Here is an 18,936-nt window from a genome sequence, read left to right on the forward strand (position 1 = left end):
TTTAATAGGTAACTTTTAACAAGACTTTTCCTTGTGATGTATTTTAAAATTCTATGATTCATAGGTGGAACTCTAATATTTGATGAAGCTGACATTGAACTCCAGGCAGAAAATATTCTAATTACAGATGGAGGCATTCTTCAGGTATTCAAAAGAACATAATACATGTTCATTTTTAACCTTTCTTCATTCCTTTTTTTAAATACTATGTGTAAAATGGATAGTTGATTATACCAACCTCTCCTAAGTTTATCTTTGTTTAGGTCTCTGTTTTTGGTATAAAATCCTTCATGTAGGGATAAAAGTTTCCCAGAATATTGTGTTTTTAATGGGAAGATAGTAGTATATTCCCATAGAGCAGAATTTAAAATAGAACAGGAAAGAATTAACTCTTAGATGTGGCTAAAGTCAATCAGTATACCTTTCAAAGGTCTGGCATAGTGTATTTGGCTCACTAGAAAATTAAAGTTTTATCTTTCCAAAGAAAGATATGAACAACTGAGCAATTAATTCTCAAAAGAGAAGAGAAGATAGAAAAGAACTACTTTTGTGTAATTGGAATTGTGGATTTGGGGTTTCAATTTTCTGAATAGCATTTGTGACATCTTTTGCAGATTGGGACAGAGACATCCCCATTCCAACACAAGGCTGTCATTACCTTGCATGGGCACCTGCGATCTCCTGAGCTTCCTGTCTATGGTGCCAAAACACTGGCTGTGCGGGAGGGAATCCTGGATCTGCACGGTACTGTGGCCAAGTGGTTAAGGGAGTTGGTAGAGAAAGACTCACCAGGACACCAGGGATAATTATCCTGTGATAATTATAATTTATCCTGTGGTAAAGTAAAAGTGTGTTAGGCTTCTCGTGTCTTTAGATATCCCCTCTTTACCCCTTCCTTCTTTCCCACATCCAAGCAAGGCTGGCCCAGACATCAAGACTCAGAACCAGGCCAAGCGTGGTGGCTCATAACTGTAATCCCAGCACTTGGGGAGGCCAAAGCAGGTGGATCACCTAAGGCCAGGAGTTCCATACCAGCCTGGCCAACATGGCAAAACCCTGTCTCTACTAAAAATACAAAATTTAACCAGGCATGGTGGTGCATACCTGTAAGTCCAGCTACTTAGGAGGCTGAAGCAGGAGAATCACTTGAACCCAGGAGGCGGTGGCTGCAGTGAGACAAGATCGCACCACTGCACTCCAGGCTGGGTGACAGAGTGAGACTCTGTCTCTGTCTCAACCAAGGTCACACTTGGGAAAGTCTTTCTGGGCCTTTTCTACATTCCTCCTCTTCCCCCTTTCTATAGGCCTCCAGGCTCTTCTCATTTCATTTTACAGTAACTGTAGTACCTGTCTGTGATTGCCTGTTTACTTTATTTATTTATCTATATAAAAAGACTAAGTCTAGAAGCAGAAGAATGTAATTTCTTATATTTGTATCTGAAAATGGGGTCTCTCTGAAATATAACAAGAAATTTATAGTTGTAGATTCCTGTAACTATATCCTAGAACACTGTCAGCAACCAAAAATGATTTTGATCATGTTTGAGGTACCAGGGCAACATACTATTTAAAGAAAGCATGGTGTGAATCTTTTTTATATTGAAGTCTTCCACATTGCAATAATCTATCCCTTTTATGAATTTAGAATACCATAAACATGATACCTTATTATCATAAAAGTCCTACATGGGGCTCACTATGTATACTATGTAATTTCTTAGAAAAGTCTACATTTGACTCTAGATTATTAGTTTAACAAATTCCTATCAATAATGACAAAGACAATAGACTTCTGCTTTTTGTCAATATTATCACACCCATTTACATTGTGTCCCTGTAAAAAAAAAAAGATGGTTATAAATAGGGTATATCATTGCAGAAGAATATTTTTGAAAAGTTTTATAGTAATATGCATGTTATTACAAACACAATTGTTACTTTTATAAAGCAAGCATTCTACATATTTCTTCTTGGAGAAATGTATGAAATGCTAAGGCAAAATGAACCTTTCCAACATTGATTCAATTTAGGAAAAGATTAAAATGCATAAAGTTCTCAATAACCAATCAAACACATGTAAAGAAATACTCAGTGTGTACGTTGGTTCTAGGTGTGCCTGTTCCTGTGATCTGGACTCGCTTGGCTCATACTGCAAAGGCAGGGGAAAGAATTTTAATTTTACAAGAAGCAGTAACATGGAAGCCAGGAGATAACATTGTAATTGCAAGCACAGGACACAGGTATGATGTCTTCTGGGCTTAATGATATGTATTTAGAAAAGAAATTTTTACACTGTATAAAGAGGGACAATTCAGATGGTGCATGACTGTTTGGTTTAAACTTGAAAACTCTAATAAAGAAACACGAACAGCCAAATACAGATTTGCCAAGTGTTAACATTAGGTTGATCCCATTTGTATTGCATTATAATTGATAGATTTACAATAAGAAAAAATATAAATTTGAACTTATGAAATAACTATGTCCTAGTAAAATGTATGTTTTACATGGTTTGGCTCCCATGTAAGAATCTGTTTGGAAAAAAGAAGCGTTTGACTACTAAAAGTCATTTGGAAATATCTTAAGAGTTTTAAATACATACCTTAATGAATGCAAAAATGTAAATGAGCTTCTTAGTGTGAGTCACTAAAGAACACGTTTGAAAGCAGCCAGTGAACTCTCTTATCTTACAGCCTTAGCAGTGGCTCCCATGGAGCAAAATTGTCAGTAATGACTAAATAAAAGAGAAGAAATCATTATATGAAAAGTGATGATTCACATAACCTTTTAGGTGCCTGTTATTTTAAAACTGAAACTATGACCCTTAATTTCTGTTTAATTACATATTTTAGCAAATAAGACATAAAAGAAAGAAATTAACATAATACCACCAAGTATCATGGGGGTAGGGGCAAGAGAAGCATTATTTTTGCTTTATTGTTCAAATTATAGATAATAGTAAAATTGAATATGGTTGTGATTATTAGGAAACAAACAGTGATTTATGATAAGAAACAGCTAAATTTTATTAAGGCCATGATTCAGCTTAAATTTAAAATTCAAAATGGCATTTTGAGTTTGCCGTATTCCATATTAAAAATAGACTTGCAGTTATTAGGAAGAGTTAAATATATACTTAGCTTTAGTGCTCATTTTGTTCTGCCCTTGGAAGAAATTTTAATTATATAAAGGCAAAATAAAAAAGCAGGAAAATGACAGGGTTTACTAACAGAATAGAAAATCTTCATTTATGGTTTTTTGTATGAAATGAAAGGGTAGCTTTAGGGTTTAGAATGGGGCTATTTAATTTTCAGAAACAAGAATTAAGGAGTTTCCCACCAAATCTAATTGTTCACTGTGTCCTTGATAAATCCTATTTGATAGTTTGCAAAGACAGTGGTTAAGAAAATGCCCTCAAAAGTCAGTGGTTAAGAAAATGCCTTCAAAAGTCAGTTTGTCTGTGTCTAGCTCCCAGCAATACCACTTACTAGTTCTGTAGTTATATTATTTTACCTTTCTGTGCTTCAGTAAAATTGGAATGTTATTAGTAAGGATTACATTAGTTAATAAGTGTAAAGCAGTAAAAGCAGAACTTGGCTCAAACTAAGTGCTTGTTACACTTAGTGTTGTTATATTACAACAAAGGAAGGAAAGATGTGTTTAGGTACATACAATATATGAAAATGCTTTTCAGAACTTCTTTTCTAAAGAAATCATTGTATCATCCGAATTCAGGAAAATTCAAGAGAGGCTAATCTAAAGCCTTTTTGCATACCACCTGTGAGATCTTGTACCACTGGTTCACCCTTATCTCTAAGCATCCTTAATCTCCACCTCTCCCTGCCCCTCCCCTACAATTCCTTCCCTGCATCTTTTGCAATGATTCTTGTCCCCATCCACCCATTATCTTGATAAACAGCTTTGTTCTCCTGTCTCCTGTAGCATCTTTCTTTTTTAAAATCCTTTATTTTAGAGTTGTAAGCTGCTTATATATTATATGCTCATTTCTTCTATTTTATCCTTACTATCCTTTGTTTTCTTTCTTTAAACCCCTGCATTCTAGTTTTCTTCTTCACAAATCTTTTTCAGTGGCCTTGTAATTATCATCATTCATTATTTCCTTTGCATCACCAAGTTCTTTTGGTCTGCCCTTGGCATGTCCCTCATCAGCTTTCTCTGCTCTCAGTTTGATTTAGGTTCTCAGCCTCTCACACCTGGAATATTACATCACCTTCCTATTTGGGCTCCATTTCACTTTGTTACCCCAACGAATTCATTCTGCATTAATTTGTTCAATCAATCAAAACCTGTTATTGAGTTGTGACAGGTGCTGTACTAAGTGCTCAGCATATAAAATGATTTCAATGGGTCTCATTCCTAGAAGAGCAGACAAGTCAGCGGAAGGGACAGAAAGATAGATATCTCATAGGACTGCAGCGTGGTTGCTCTGAGCATTAACAGAGCATTATGCAGAGTGTATTGAGAATGCAGAAGTAGGGTTGGGAAAGTTGAGAGAGCTGCTTTGAATCTATTTCACATATGGCACTGTCATTCGAACTGCCATTTAAAGGAGGTAAAGGATTTGCCAAGGGAGAGAAGGGTCAAAAGAAAATGTTGGGAAAACACAGAGGTAACTCCCTTAGGCTTACCTTTGTTAACAGCAGCAATCACACTTTAGTAGATAATATATTATACAATCAAGCACTGACACACTTGTCTCCTTAAAATCAGGGAAATTTTCCACTTGGCATCCCCAGTGCTTAGTTCCATGCCTAAAATGCAGGTTAGACCCTTAATAAATGTTTGTTGGATGACTAAATGCATGAATGTATACATTATAGAATTGGCAAATTCTTTCTGCTGTGACTGGAATTTGGGGTATATTTGGAGGAATGGTAAAAATGAGATCTCCTAAACTTCAACTCAATCATTTCTTTTCCCTGTTCAGGAACCTTCAGTGACTCCCCTTTGTAAAGGTTCTCAACTTGTGCATGACGGACATTTTGGACCAGATCACCTTTGTTATGTTGGGGAAATCCTGTGTATCATGGGATGCTTAGAAACACCCCTGCCTCTACCTACTAGATGCCAGTAGCAGCCCCCAATTGTAATAACCAAAAATGTCTTCAGGCATTGCTAAATGTCCCCTGGGAGGAATAAAATCATCCTCAACTGAGAACCACTGAGTATGATCCTCCACATTATAAATGAATAGTTTTCCAAATACTTTTAATAAGCTAATCCAGTTCTAGGAACGAATGTAGAACTTGAAAAATATTTAATTGAATTGAAAATATTTGTAAAACTTAGTTAATAAAGCAAGAATAAAATATTTTATTCTAATTTCTGTTCAGAATATTATATGACATAAGAATAGTTTCCTGTTTTTTCAAAGAAGCATTTAAAATGAATAAAGCAAATATACCAAAACAATATGTTATGTCAATTAATATTAATTTTGAACATGTTTTGTTAAAATTTTTACAGACACAGTCAAGGAGAGAATGAAAAAAGGACCATTGCGGCTGTATCTGCTGATGGCATAAACATAACACTAAGTAATCCACTAAATTACACACACTTAGGAATTACGGTCACACTCCCTGATGGAACTCTGTTTGAAGCAAGAGCAGAAGTTGGAATTCTTACAAGAAATATTTTAATAAGAGGATCTGATAATGTTGAGTGGAATAACAAAATTCCAGCGTGTCCTGATGGATTTGACACAGGTAATTTTAGCAGCTCTCGTGGTTGGTATAATCATGCCATATAGTTCTAAAATTTAATTGGTATATGTTGAAATATATTATTTCAATGTATTTCATTGTAAATATCATTAAATATAATTTAATGATATTAATCTTATTATAAGATACCTTTAAATATCTTGTAAATATAATTAAATGTGGAAATTTGAAAATGCTGATAGTATTTGTGAGTAACATGAAGATATTTGAATATATTGAAGAAAAGTGGTTAATGCTGACACTATAATGGGAGAAGTAAGGGCACTTGGTTTCTGTTGATAAATTCTCTTCCTATACTTATGATTCATTATTATGTTTAGATTAGACCTTGATGATTAGTTTTACATATTGCCAGCAAGAAACTGCATTATTTAGATTTACTCAGAAAATATGGAGAACTATATTTGATAGTGATACAAAGATTCTGTTTAGTAAATCTTTGATTCATCAGGACTTTTTCAATTTTCCAGAATTTGCAGTTTATCAGAACAGTGTGAGAGTAGATTTACTGTAGAAAGATACTTTAATTAATTCCTAGACTGATGATGCATAGACAGACAAATGGATAGATGGAATGATGGGGGGGAAATCTATAGATATATAGATCTGAGCCAGTGGGGGTAGGCTAAGTCAGAGTTTTTCAAAGTCAGCACTGTTGGTACTTTGGCCCAGATAATTCTTTGCTGTGGGGCATCGTCCTGTGCATCACAGAATGTTTAACAGCACACTTGGCATCTACCGACTAAATTCTAGTAGCCTCCTCCAACAACTGTGACACCCAAAAGCATTTGCAGACTTTGCAAAAATGTTCCCTGGGGGCAAAATTGGCCTCAGTTAAGAACCACTGGACTAGGTTATGCTCTATTTATCAACAAGCCCAAAATGTCAGTGATTTAAAATATAAAAGTCTATTTCTCGGCCGGGCGCGGTGGCTCACGCCTGTAATCCCAGCACTTTGGGAGGCCCAGGAGAGCAGATCACGAGGTCAGGAGATCGTGACCATCCTGGCTAACATGGTGAAACCCCGTCTCTACTAAAAAATACAAAAAAATTGGCCGGGTGTTGCGGCGGGCCCCTGTAGTCCCAGCTACTCGGGAGGCTGAGGCAGGAGAATGGCGTGAACCCGGGAGGTGGAGCTCGCAGTGAGCCGAGATCGTGCCACTGCCCTCCAGCCTGGGCGACAGAGCGAGACTCCATCTCAAAATAAATAAATAAATAAAAGTCTATTTCTTATTCATACTACATGTGTCCCATATGGGTCAACAGGTGGGCTCTTCTCATTATAATTGCCTTGGGATCCAGGCTTATGAAGCATCTATCTCAGCATGGGCTTCTGTGATCTCTGAGGCAGGAGATGAGATTGCTGAAGAGTAAAGCACTAGCAACTAATTGCTTTGGTCTCAAAGTGATAGTTGTTTCTTATACTCCAGGGTCATTGGTCAGAACTGATTCCATGGCTATGTCTAACTCAAATTGAAGAGAGCGAGTTAGTGCAAACCCCATATACCCAGAAATAGAAGGGAAATGGATATTGGTAAATTTTAATGATGTTTTATCACAGCTCTCATATCTATAGCAGGAAGCATAATGCATCTTACAAGTTCTCTTTTAAATATTTTAAGTAATCATTGATATCATTACAATACTATAAGTAGTTGAATAATAACTGATGCAGCTTAAATAATAGCCTTTTTTAAAAAAAGGAAGTATAAGACAAAGCTCACGGGATTTGATGTCAAGTGAGCCACGTTCTCATTCCAGTTCATCTGCATCAAGTCTCACAATGTACATGAAACCCAGTTTCATCCTGTTTAAATTAAGAACACTTTCTGTTCTATTTACTCTGGTTGTAAAAAGTAAGTGACATAATGCATATTCTCATGTTCTACAAATGTAAAATTGCATTGATTATGTTAATCCTCAAATCTTGGGGAAGGCTTCAGAAATAATAAAACTGAATCCCATTATCAATATTCCCTTGATCATTCAAATGTTTGTTTAGTATCTTCTCTGAAAAATACTGTGTAAGTACTTTAGGGAATACAAAGTTGAACAAGACAAGGTACTTACCTATCTTGCTATCTGAAAGAGGAAATGATGTGAATACAAATAACTATGTTCTAGGATGAGGTTGAGATTATAAGTGAATCAAATGATACAATTACTTACGAGAAATTCAAATTGAGGATTCAAATCCTCAATATAGGAAGATTCTGACATGTTTTTTAATGATGCTTTAAAAACTGTTTTAAAGGAGAATTTGCTACACAGACCTGTCTCCAAGGAAAGTTTGGAGAAGAAATAGGAAGTGACCAATTTGGAGGCTGTATTATGTTTCATGCTCCTGTACCTGGTGCTAACATGGTAACTGGGAGAATAGAATATGTAGAGGTGAGAGGCATTATTACTAAATCACAGTGGTTTTCTCAAGGTTATCCATACAAGAAATATGTATTAAGCTCCTGCTGTTTGTCAATGCTACTTAGAATCTGATAGGGGAGACAGATACATAAGTAAACAATTTTAATATACCCATTTGATCATACCAAAATTTTGTTTCTCAAATTTTCTCACACCTCAAATCAAATTCATCAGCAATTCTATCTTCTCTACCCACAAAATGCTGTATCCAGAATCCAGTGTCTTTCCATACCTCCACCTGACCCTGAGCCTGAGCCACTATCTCCTCCCACCTGGACTGCTGTGATTTTCTCCTACCTGGTCTTCCTGCTCCCACCTTGCTCTAATAGAGTCTCCACACTTCAGTCAAAGTAAAATTTTAAAACCATAAATCATATCTTGTTACACCCCTCTTCAAAATCCTTCAGTGGCTTCATAGTATACGTAAAATAACAGGTCTAAGTCCATCCCATAGGAACCATGTGATCTGACCCAGAGATGCCCTCTGATTTATCTTCTACGACCCTATGCCTTGCTTGTGCCATGCTAGTAATAGAGGACCCCTTATGTGATCATGTCAAGCACATTCCTATCTCAGGTCCTTCATAGTTGCTTTTCATTATATATTTATTAATTAATTTATTTATTTTTGAGATGGAGTCTCATTCTGTTGCCAGGCTGGAGTGCAGTGGCACGATCTCAGCTCACTGCAACCTCCACCTCCCGGGTTCAAGTGATTCTCCTGCCTCAGCCTCCCAAGTAGCTGGGACTACAGGTGTGCACCACCACACCCAGCTAATTTTGTAGTTGTAGTAGAGACAGGGTTTCACCATGTTGGCCAGAATGGTCTCGATCTCCTGACCTTGTGATCTGCCTGTCTCGGCCTCCCAAAGTGCTAGGATTACAGGCGTGAGCCACCATGCCCAGCCTGTACTTGCTTTTCATTCTGCTTGGAATCCTCCTCCACCAAATACTTGCATGGCTTATACCCCTATTTCAGTCAGATCTTTTGATGAGTGTAATCACTCCAGAGAGGACTTTCCTCACCACTTTTATTTAAAATTGCCACCTAAACTCCTATTTACTTTATTTATACATAACTCCTAACAGGATATCTATTTTTATTTATTTTCAATCTCTTCCTCTAGAACATAAGCTCTATTATTTTACAGATGTTGTCTTTATGGTTCTCTGCTGATTCCCTGGAACAATGCATGGCATATAGTAGATTCTCAGTTGATTATAAATTAAACAAATACTTAAATATGCATATTATTGCTATGACATTAGAAACTCCCGTGTATCTTATTTATATTCAGGCTGTATAATCAGGGTTTGGCATAGTTTTTATCATGTATTCAGCAGAAGGAAGGAAGGCAGGGAGGAAGGGATAATAAAATCCATAAATCCATTAAACCGGGCACACTGCGACTGCATTGATGGTGACATAGTCAGCAACTCCATTTGTAAACTTCCCTCCTCCTGAGATATGTTACATGTGACATCTGAGATATGGACTAAGTGAGATTGCTAGTTTGATCTGAATATCGAATATTAATAATGGTTAATTTTTAGTTTTAGATGGACAACAAAAATAGTGGACCTAATGTTTTATTTCGTTACCCCATGAGATTATATGACACACCTGTGCATGCTCACACGCATGCACGCATGCACGTACACACGCACACAGACACACTGGTATCCTTTGTATTAAATTATTAAATCATAGACCATTTGAAAGAATGCACAGCCCCGTGATTAAGAGCACCAGCTCTAGAGTTAGACCAACTTGGGTTTAAATGGAACTTCGTAACCATAAACAAGATACTCAGCCTTTCTAAACTTCCATTTATTAATCTGTAAAATGAAGTCAATGGTAAGTGCCTACTTTAGGGGATTATGGCAAAGACTAGGATCATGCATGCAAAGGAGCACAACATCTGGCACACATAAAACATTCAAGAAATGTTTCTTATTATTACATAAGAAGCAAAGTAAAGTAAAAGAGAAAAAGAAGTCTTTCAAGATGTTTTATTTTCTGAAACACAGAAGTTTACTAATATACCAAGGTAAAAAGCAGAAGAGTCAAAGATGGCTTTTTATATTCTTTCATTCATTTTGTAGTAAGTGTGGTCTGTTATACATTGTATAAAACATGGTGGGTTGGGGGTTCAATGACATTTTCAAATAATAAACATGAAAACTTTAGAAGAAATAAATGTATTAATAATAACATAAAATTTGAGATTTTTTTGAAACAAGAAAATACAAGCTCAACATCTGAGCTATTACTAAATAACTGTGATTTCTGGGCTTAACAGGTATTCCATGCTGGCCAGGCTTTCCGGTTGGGGCGATATCCAATACATTGGCACCTGCTTGGAGATTTACAGTTTAAATCTTACGTAAGAGGCTGTGCAATTCACCAGGCCTATAACAGAGCTGTTACTATCCATAACACACACCATCTTCTGGTTGAGAGGAATATTATATATGATATTAAGGGAGGAGCATTTTTTATAGAAGATGGTATTGAACATGGCAATATCCTCCAGTATAACTTGGCAGTATTTGTACAGCAAAGTACCAGTCTACTGAATGATGATGTGACCCCGGCTGCGTTTTGGGTCACCAACCCAAACAATACCATACAACACAATGCTGTTGCTGGCGGCACTCACTTTGGCTTTTGGTACCGGATGAACAACCACCCTGATGGGCCATCCTATGACAGAAACATTTGTCAAAAAAGAGTTCCCCTTGGCAAATTTTTTAACAATACCGTCCATTCTCAAGGTTGGTTTGGAATGTGGATCTTTGAGGAATATTTCCCCATGCAAACGGGATCTTGTACGTCTACCGTGCCTGTGCCTGCAATATTTAGCTCACTTACTACTTGGAATTGTCAAAAAGGAGCTGAATGGGTCAATGGAGGTGCCCTTCAGTTCCATAACTTTGTGATGGTGAATAACTATGAGGCTGGAATCGAGACTAAGAGGATCCTGGCTCCTTATGTTGGAGGGTGGGGAGAAACCAATGGAGCAGTGATTAAAAATGCCAAAATAGTTGGCCATCTTGATGAACTGGGAATGGGGTCTGCATTTTGCACAACAAAAGGCCTGGTTCTCCCATTTAGTGAAGGCTTGACTGTATCTTCTGTGCACTTTATGAACTTTGACCGTCCCAACTGTGTAGCTTTGGGAGTGACATCCATCTCTGGAGTTTGTAATGACAGATGTGGGGGTTGGAGTGCAAAGTTTGTTGACATCCAGTATTTTCACACACCAAACAAGGCCGGCTTTCGCTGGGAACATGAAATGGTATTGATTGATGTTGATGGCTCACTTACAGGTAATGTTACTTTTTAATTCGTGATTAAAAATCCATTGGGAATACATTAGCACAGAGTTAAATTGTTAAAGCAGACTTAGGTGCATTACAGATCTTACCTAATACCAAACTTTACTAATAATTTAAATGACAGAGGCAAGCACCAGGCACAGATGAGACATTCTTTAATGGAAGAGCCCCGAGCTGTCAGAGGCAGCCTCCAAATATGTCCTTTTTCTCCTGCATTGGCACATTGATTTTAAATTAACAGAAAATTTGGGGCAATATTCATGGAAACATTGTTCACAAAGGGAAACCATTTCATTTTTAGAATGCCTCCATTTTATACTCAGTTAAATTGCACAGAAAAGAAACTGCTTACACCACTACACTAATTCTCCAGCCAGTCATGCTCCAGAAACATATAAATTGCAGGCTTATTTACAAAAGCAATGTAGACAGACTGGATCTATCCTTGTGAAAATACTTTTAAGAGAAGAAATAAGTCACAAACCTGCTGTGAACCCTTTTCTTCCAATCTAAATCCTAAATTTTTAATTTATTCAAAGAATACCAAAAGAGAACAAAATTCCATATACATTGTAGGTTAAATTTTTTTCAGCATTTCAAGTGCGGAGTAGGTCACATTTTGAATATTTCATAAATATTCATGATTTCTAGAATTTAGCATTTTTACAAATTGTAAATGATAAAAATCTGTCTAAATAAGATAGCAAGGCTATGTGCCTCGTACTCTGTGAGTCAATCGACAGGTAAACCTATAGACAATAATGATTTACTTTTGAAAGACTGAAGGATGAAAGAAGATTCATCTCAAAATTCAAATGCAAAACTTAAGTTTTCATCCACAGTCGTTAATTGTGACTTTAAAGAGGGAGAATGTTTGGATGCCTTTGGTAATGTTTATTGATTTACTTAATTCAGTTTAGGTTTTGAACATTAATTGGTAGTCTACCAGTTTCGAGTAAAGGCTTTATAGTCATAACACCTGGATTTAAATCCTCCGTGTCCTTGAATAGGCTACTCATCCCAATTCCCATTTCCAACTTTAACTCTCATGGGTGCTTCGCACCCTGTGTTTCAGCTAAATCCACAATAACATTCCTAACCAAAGAGGCACTGCAATGCTTCTGTATGAGATCCTCTTGCTCCATGCAAACAAACAAACAAACAAAAAATTACCCAGACCTTTAGATTGTATTAGTGGTACTATGGGTCACAATTCTGTATATTGTAGACCTTTTTTATGTTTCTTAATGTGAAATAAAAAACATTTTGTTTGTTTCCCAGGGCACAAAGGACATACCGTCATTCCACACAGCTCATTGCTAGACCCTTCTCATTGTACTCAGGAAGCTAAGTGGAGCATCGGGTTCCCTGGATCAGTCTGTGATGCTTCAGTCAGCTTTCACCGTTTAGCGTTCAACCAGCCTTCTCCAGTATCTCTGCTTGAAAAGGATGTGGTTCTTTCAGACTCTTTTGGTAAGTGGAATATATTAGTTTAAACAACTAATTTAAATATATCTTCCTAAACTTTTGTCATCATCTTCTTGCATTGTTACTTGGTTGTTCAAACACTGCAGAAAGTATAATATTTATATTAGAGTCCAAGCAGGAAGCAAATAATACTCTCAAAGTAGGTGTTTGAGAAGCATTTTATAAATGCAGAGGCTAGCACAGTATTCTGCTTATCAAGAAACCTCCAGACAATATTATGATAGAGAGAAGGAATGTTGGCATAGCCCTTGGAGCAAGTAAAAATGTAGCAGTGTTTCTGCCATTCAAGGCAGATGTTTTTGATTGTCCTTGCTGATTGAGATGGGATGGGGGAGCATTTTCTAGGTAGCTGCCTACCAGGTGCCAGAGATTGTGGATTTACTGATTTGTTCCAGTAAAGGTACAATACCTGTAACACCAGATATGCTTGACATCATTACCTGACTATGTTGCATTAATTTACTGTCATTGTTCATAATCCATCTGGCATTTGCACCAGCCAAACAAACAAGCTAACTAAATGGGGATGTGGTGAAAATCCTGAATCTCACATTTCTTAATTCTTCAATCATGGCACTAATCTCTACATTTCCCCACTACCCCCACCCCACTAGCAACTCGAGGATTTAAACTTGCTTTTATTTAATTAAGGGGGTGGCAAACATGGTTCCTAGAGTATAGAGTATCCACATAGTTCCTACTACTATATTTGACCCTGCTCTGTTAGTTGGGGAACCAGTTTGGGAATTCTTCCAGTTACTAACTGTGTCTAGTGTCACTTTACCTGACCTAACCCATCCTGACTGGCTCAGATCTGTATCTCTATCTCTTTATCATTCCATCCATCATCTCTCTAGAAATTATTAGTTAAAATATCTATTTATAATGAATCCACTCTCACAATATACACTGTTCTGTGGGACTGTAGATTCTGAAAAATGGAAAAAGCATTGATGAATCAAAGATTTGCTAAACAAAATCTTAATACCATTGTCAAATATGGTTTTTTTTTTTACATTTTCTGGGTAAATCTAAATGATGCAATTTCTTGACAGCAATATGGAAAACTGTAATCATCAAGGTGTAAACACATAATAAGGAATCATAAGTATAGAAAAAGAGTTTAATAACAGAATCCAAGTGCACTTATTTTTCTCTTATAGTGTCAATATTTACCATTTCCCATCAGTATTGCAAATACTTTCATGTAAAATGCTATCAATATTGTTGATTTTTCCCATTTAATGATATTTACAAAGTAGAGACTTGCCATTTAAAAATTTTAAACCATGTGTCTCAATATAAACCAATTAAGATTTGAAAATGTTTAGCATAATTATACCAGCCACATGATAGCTGCTAAAATTACTTATGTCAAACCCATCAGGACATGCTGGAATTTTGTTATTACGCTCCATGTTGTCAGCTTCTCTTATTAAGATATTTCTTAGAAGAATTTCAACTTCTGTCCTCATTTCAAATGAATGCAGTCTTTTAGATTTTATATATGATTCAGGAAGGCAGGTATTTCTGAATTTATGACATAATAGCTTTCTTGTCAAGTCTCTCTGTGCCCTTTAAGAATTAAGATTTTTTATTTAGTTACTAAACTGTGAATACCTAGAGGGTAAGATCTACAAACTTATCTTTCTGACACCACAAGACTCATCACAGAACATTGTAAATACTAAGTACTTGGCAAGTGTTGAATTCAATGGAATTAGTTGCAATACTCAGACCAGATTGCAAATACTCAAATCAGATTTTATATATCTGTTTCCACTGTACATTCTGGAACTGGAGAAATAACCATAACATGTACCCATGACCCTACTGGACTCACTGTGAGACTAAGTGAAGACTCATCCATCACTTGCCCTTGATAAGCCCCTACTGTGGCTGGTGGGCCATGTTAGCATGTTGGTATTGGTGACTTCGAGGATTATTAGCATCAGTTTAGAGCTAGGATCTAATAATATGGAAGGTCTGGTTATGTTTCTTTCCTTAGTATAATTGGTCACAGACCTCTTTCACTCAGTGGTGAGGCTTTTGGTCTGTGAATTGGCTTGGATCTAGAAAATAGGTCAGAAGCAGTGAATTTCTACCTAGGTAATTTGAGTTAGACTTCTGCCATCTAAGACCTCTATTAGTTTTCTTCCTATATGCACACCAAATATCACCTTAATGTGCTACTCTCTATTTAATCTTTGGAATCTCAAGATCAATCAATCAGTTATCACAGATTCCTGCAGGTCAGAACACTCTGATTAATCCTCTGCCCAGTGACTATTGTGCTAATTAAATCTACCTTTATATCTAATGGTTAAGCACTGACTCCTGCCACTTTTAGATTCCGTTATTCCTACTGGGATCAAAAGACACAATCCCATGGCAGCATCCCCTACCAGCACTTCTAGCACTGAGAGAACAGCTACAATAGAACTCTTCAAAGGGCTAGTAAGGGGCAAGTGCTATTGCCATTGCTGGCCCTGAAAAGATGAAGGGAAGGAACAGTACATGGACCCAGAAACAGAGCTGTATGAAGAAGGCTGCCTGAAAGAAGCTGTGCCCCTTGGTTGAGAGATACAAGAGCCCACCAAGATCCCCCTACATTCCCTAAGGGTGAGAGTCAGGGCAATAAATACCTCTCTTTCACCTTTCTCCTTCCCTTTCTTCTCTTTACTGTGTTTCCTACTGTCCAAAGCCAACCAGAAGCCAGAAGGCAAAGGAGCAGGTTAGAAAAGGGTGAAAAGTGGATCTACAGGAGAAAACATAAGTGTGCAGCGCCACTTCCATGATTCATTATGATGATATAAATTATTACATTTAATTTTAAAACATTTTTTCTAGTTTTTTTTCCCCGTGTGAATTAAAAGGCTCATGTACCTGCTATTTGAGTAATAGCTATACCCACTGTCACAGTGCCTTAATAATATAAACCCAGAAACCATTGCTTTTCTTCTGGTAAATAGATGTCCAGAATGGAATGATGTTACTTAAACTTTTAAAGTCTGTGGTACAATAAAATATTTTAAACAAAATATCCGTGAATGTTTCTTCCAAATAAAAACTGAAATAAAAGGTAACCAAAACATCAAAAGCAAATGAAGTTATTTTATCTAATGAAGTGATGTTTTAGTATTTCCCATTGCTGTATCATAGAATAGTTTTTTATTTAATCATCCTTTTACATACTTTATGGCATACCTGTGAGTAAACTGAACATTAGTATTTTATTAAAACATGATTTAAGATACACTTTTACGGAAACGCAGAGATGTGCAACCTTCCTAAGTAAATTATTTTAAATATACAACATAAAGTATATATTCCTTTAGTAATTTTTAAGCACTAATATTCAAATATCTAAGCTTTCAAATCTCTAAGCTTTCTTTATATGGTCATTTTTAGTGGTGGTGAGGATTTTCAAAAGGAGCTTTTGTTTGCTTATTTGTTCATATTCTGGTTTTTCGATTCAGGAAATCTGGTTATTTCTGAATTTATAAGATTATAGCTTTCTTGTCAAGTTTCTCTGCACCCTTTGGTCTATTCCCTTCAAGAATTAAGATTTTTTATTTAGTTACTAAATTTTACTACCTAGAAGTCAAGATCTACAAACTTACCTTTCTGACACCACAAGGCTCAACACAGAACATTGCAAATAGTAACTACTCAGCAAGTGTTGAATTAAATGGAATTAGTTGCAATACTTAGACCAGATTGCAAATTAGAGAAAACACTATACCAGGCATTTTACTTCTGTGTGTGAAAAAAAAAAAATCAACTGTATAGTAAAGTACACTTGGCTACTTTGGTCTCCATTAAAGTCAAATAAAATTATTTACTTCTACAATTTAAAAACAGAAAAAGATAACTTGTCCTGATTGTATGTGTATGCTAAGTGAAACAAAAGTTTAAAAGTATACTAGGTTAGTGGGAAGTAAGGGGTCGCTATAACTTTATATATGTCCTTATATATCTTTATCAAAGCATCTCATGCATGATAGTGTATCTTCATGTAAATATATGTATAAAGTTATACCAGATGGCAAATTAAGTTGAGACGCTAACTCTTAATGATCCTATTTTTAGAAAATAAAAACTTCAAAGAGTTTATATTTCAGTCCAAGACACTTAAAACAGACATACTTGAAACGAGTGCAGCTTAAAAAATTAGGAAAAACACAACTTACAAAAATGGAAATTTGTTTCCATTAATTAAAAACTGAATTATTAAGAAATGTCAGGTTAAAATGCAATCCCAAGCATCAGAAAACTTCACTGGAGGCTGGGTGCAGTGGCTCATGCCTGTAATACTAGCACTTTGGGAGGCCAGGGTGGGCAGATTACTTGAGGTCAGGAGTTCGAAACTAGCCTGGCCAACATGGTGAAACCCTGTCTCTACTAAAAATACCAGAAAAATTAGCCAGGTGTAGTGGCGCATGCCTATAATCCCAGCTACTCGGGAGGCTGAGGCAGGAGAATTGCTTGAATCCAGGAGGTGGAGGTTGCAGTGAGCCGAGATCATACCACTGGACTTTAGCCTGGGTGACAGATCAAGACTCCATTTCAAGAAAAAAAAAAAAGAAAGAAAGAAAAAAGAAAGAAAGAAAACATCAGTGGAATTTAGTTCTGCAAATCCAAGAGCAAATTCTAGAGATTTTGGATGATTTTAATCAGCTCTTCTATGTTAACCATTCACAACAGACTATCTCAAAATTCAATAGCTTAAGCCTACAATCGTTTATTCTTAGATGTCCAGAGGCTAGGTTGATTGATCTAGGCTGGGCTCTACTGGGAGGCTCTGCTTCAGTATGAGACTTTGCTTCTTGCCAAGGGCTGAGCTCAGGTAACTCCACATGTACTCGTTCCAGGTGTCAGGCAAAGGGAGAGCAGTTACCTGGGGGAGGCTCTTCTCTTTGTGAAGATAGAGGCTCAAGAAGTCAAGCCTCACTGAGCAAGCACTTTTCAAGCATTTGCTAGTGTCAGTTCCACTAATGTCCCATTGGCCAAGATCAACGAAGCAGGGAAATCTACTTTGCCCTCAAGGAGAAGAGAGGAGTGGATATTTGTTGAACAATAATCCATTGGATTATTGCTGGACAATAATCCAATAATTATGACTAATCCAACTATAGTCATAGTTCTTTTCATACTTTTCAGGATTTTTTGGTAGTGAAAGTTTTTGGTGCCTCTGCTCGTGAATCTTTTAAAATTAATACTAACTCATAAAGCATAGAAATTCATGAATTTGTTCTCTCACGACATTGGAATTTTGTTTGGCTTTACTTTGAAAAGTAAATGAATGACAGATTATTTTATAATCTTGCTTCTAGCTTCTTCCTCCTAAATTTTTTTTTTTTTTTTTTGAAACGGAGTCTCGCTCTGTCGCCCAGGCTGGAGTGCAGTGGCCGGATCTCAGCTCACTGCAAGCTCCGCCTCCCGGGTTTACGCCATTCTCCTGCCTCAGCCTCCAGAGCAGCTGGGACTACAGGGGCCCGCCACCTAGCCCGGCTAGTTTTTTGTATTTTTTAGTAGAGACGGGGTTTCACTGTGTTAGCCAGGATGGTCTTGATCTCCTGACCTCGTGATCCACCCGTCTCGGCCTCCCAAAGTGCTGGGATTACAGGCTTGAGCCACCGCGCCCGGCCACCTCCTAAATTTTTAAAATAAGAGGTTGTTAATTTAATAACAATCCAATCTGAGATGAAAAGTAAAGGAAGGGGAAAAAAATAGGGGCAATGAATGAAAGACCTTTCCTTTGTATTGTAAGAGAACTTTTAAAATCTTCTATTAAAGTTATCAGGCACTCTCTTGTGACCAAAGCATTACTAAATTATACAGTTTTTCCCATAACAGGTAGTTCAGGTTCAAAGTTCGTATTCGTAAAATGTATGTATCTTCATCAGTGTTAAGTTATAGATCTAGTTATAGCCTT

At 36.7% G+C, this 18,936-nt stretch overlaps 1 protein-coding gene and 1 long non-coding RNA gene across 3 annotated transcripts in view; one reads left to right on the forward strand and one right to left on the reverse strand.

The window, feature by feature from the left end:
• PKHD1L1 (PKHD1 like 1) overlaps positions 1-18,936 on the forward strand; it is a 166,633-nt gene that overhangs the window by 88,390 nt on the left and 59,307 nt on the right. The window contains exons 44-50 of the mRNA XM_005563935.5: positions 65-144; positions 615-744; positions 2,111-2,240; positions 5,488-5,729; positions 8,002-8,138; positions 10,472-11,501; positions 12,792-12,983. Of these exons, the coding sequence (XP_005563992.3) occupies positions 65-144; positions 615-744; positions 2,111-2,240; positions 5,488-5,729; positions 8,002-8,138; positions 10,472-11,501; positions 12,792-12,983 (1,941 nt within the window). The remainder of the gene's footprint in view (positions 1-64; positions 145-614; positions 745-2,110; positions 2,241-5,487; positions 5,730-8,001; positions 8,139-10,471; positions 11,502-12,791; positions 12,984-18,936) is intronic.
• LOC135964804 (uncharacterized) overlaps positions 10,167-18,936 on the reverse strand; it is a 77,834-nt gene continuing 69,064 nt past the window's right edge. Inside the window, exons 3-4 of one of the 2 annotated variants that reach the window (XR_010577456.2) lie at positions 12,808-13,078; positions 10,167-11,454 (exon numbers count right to left, since the gene is read on the reverse strand). This is a non-coding gene — a long non-coding RNA (uncharacterized lncRNA). Of the gene's footprint in view, positions 11,455-12,807; positions 13,079-18,936 lie in introns of those variants that run through there. The other variant, XR_010577457.2, reaches the window with a different exon arrangement.

Source organism: Macaca fascicularis, chromosome 8 (genome assembly GCF_037993035.2).
Source record: "Macaca fascicularis isolate 582-1 chromosome 8, T2T-MFA8v1.1".
Classification (NCBI taxonomy): domain Eukaryota; kingdom Metazoa; phylum Chordata; class Mammalia; order Primates; family Cercopithecidae; genus Macaca; species Macaca fascicularis.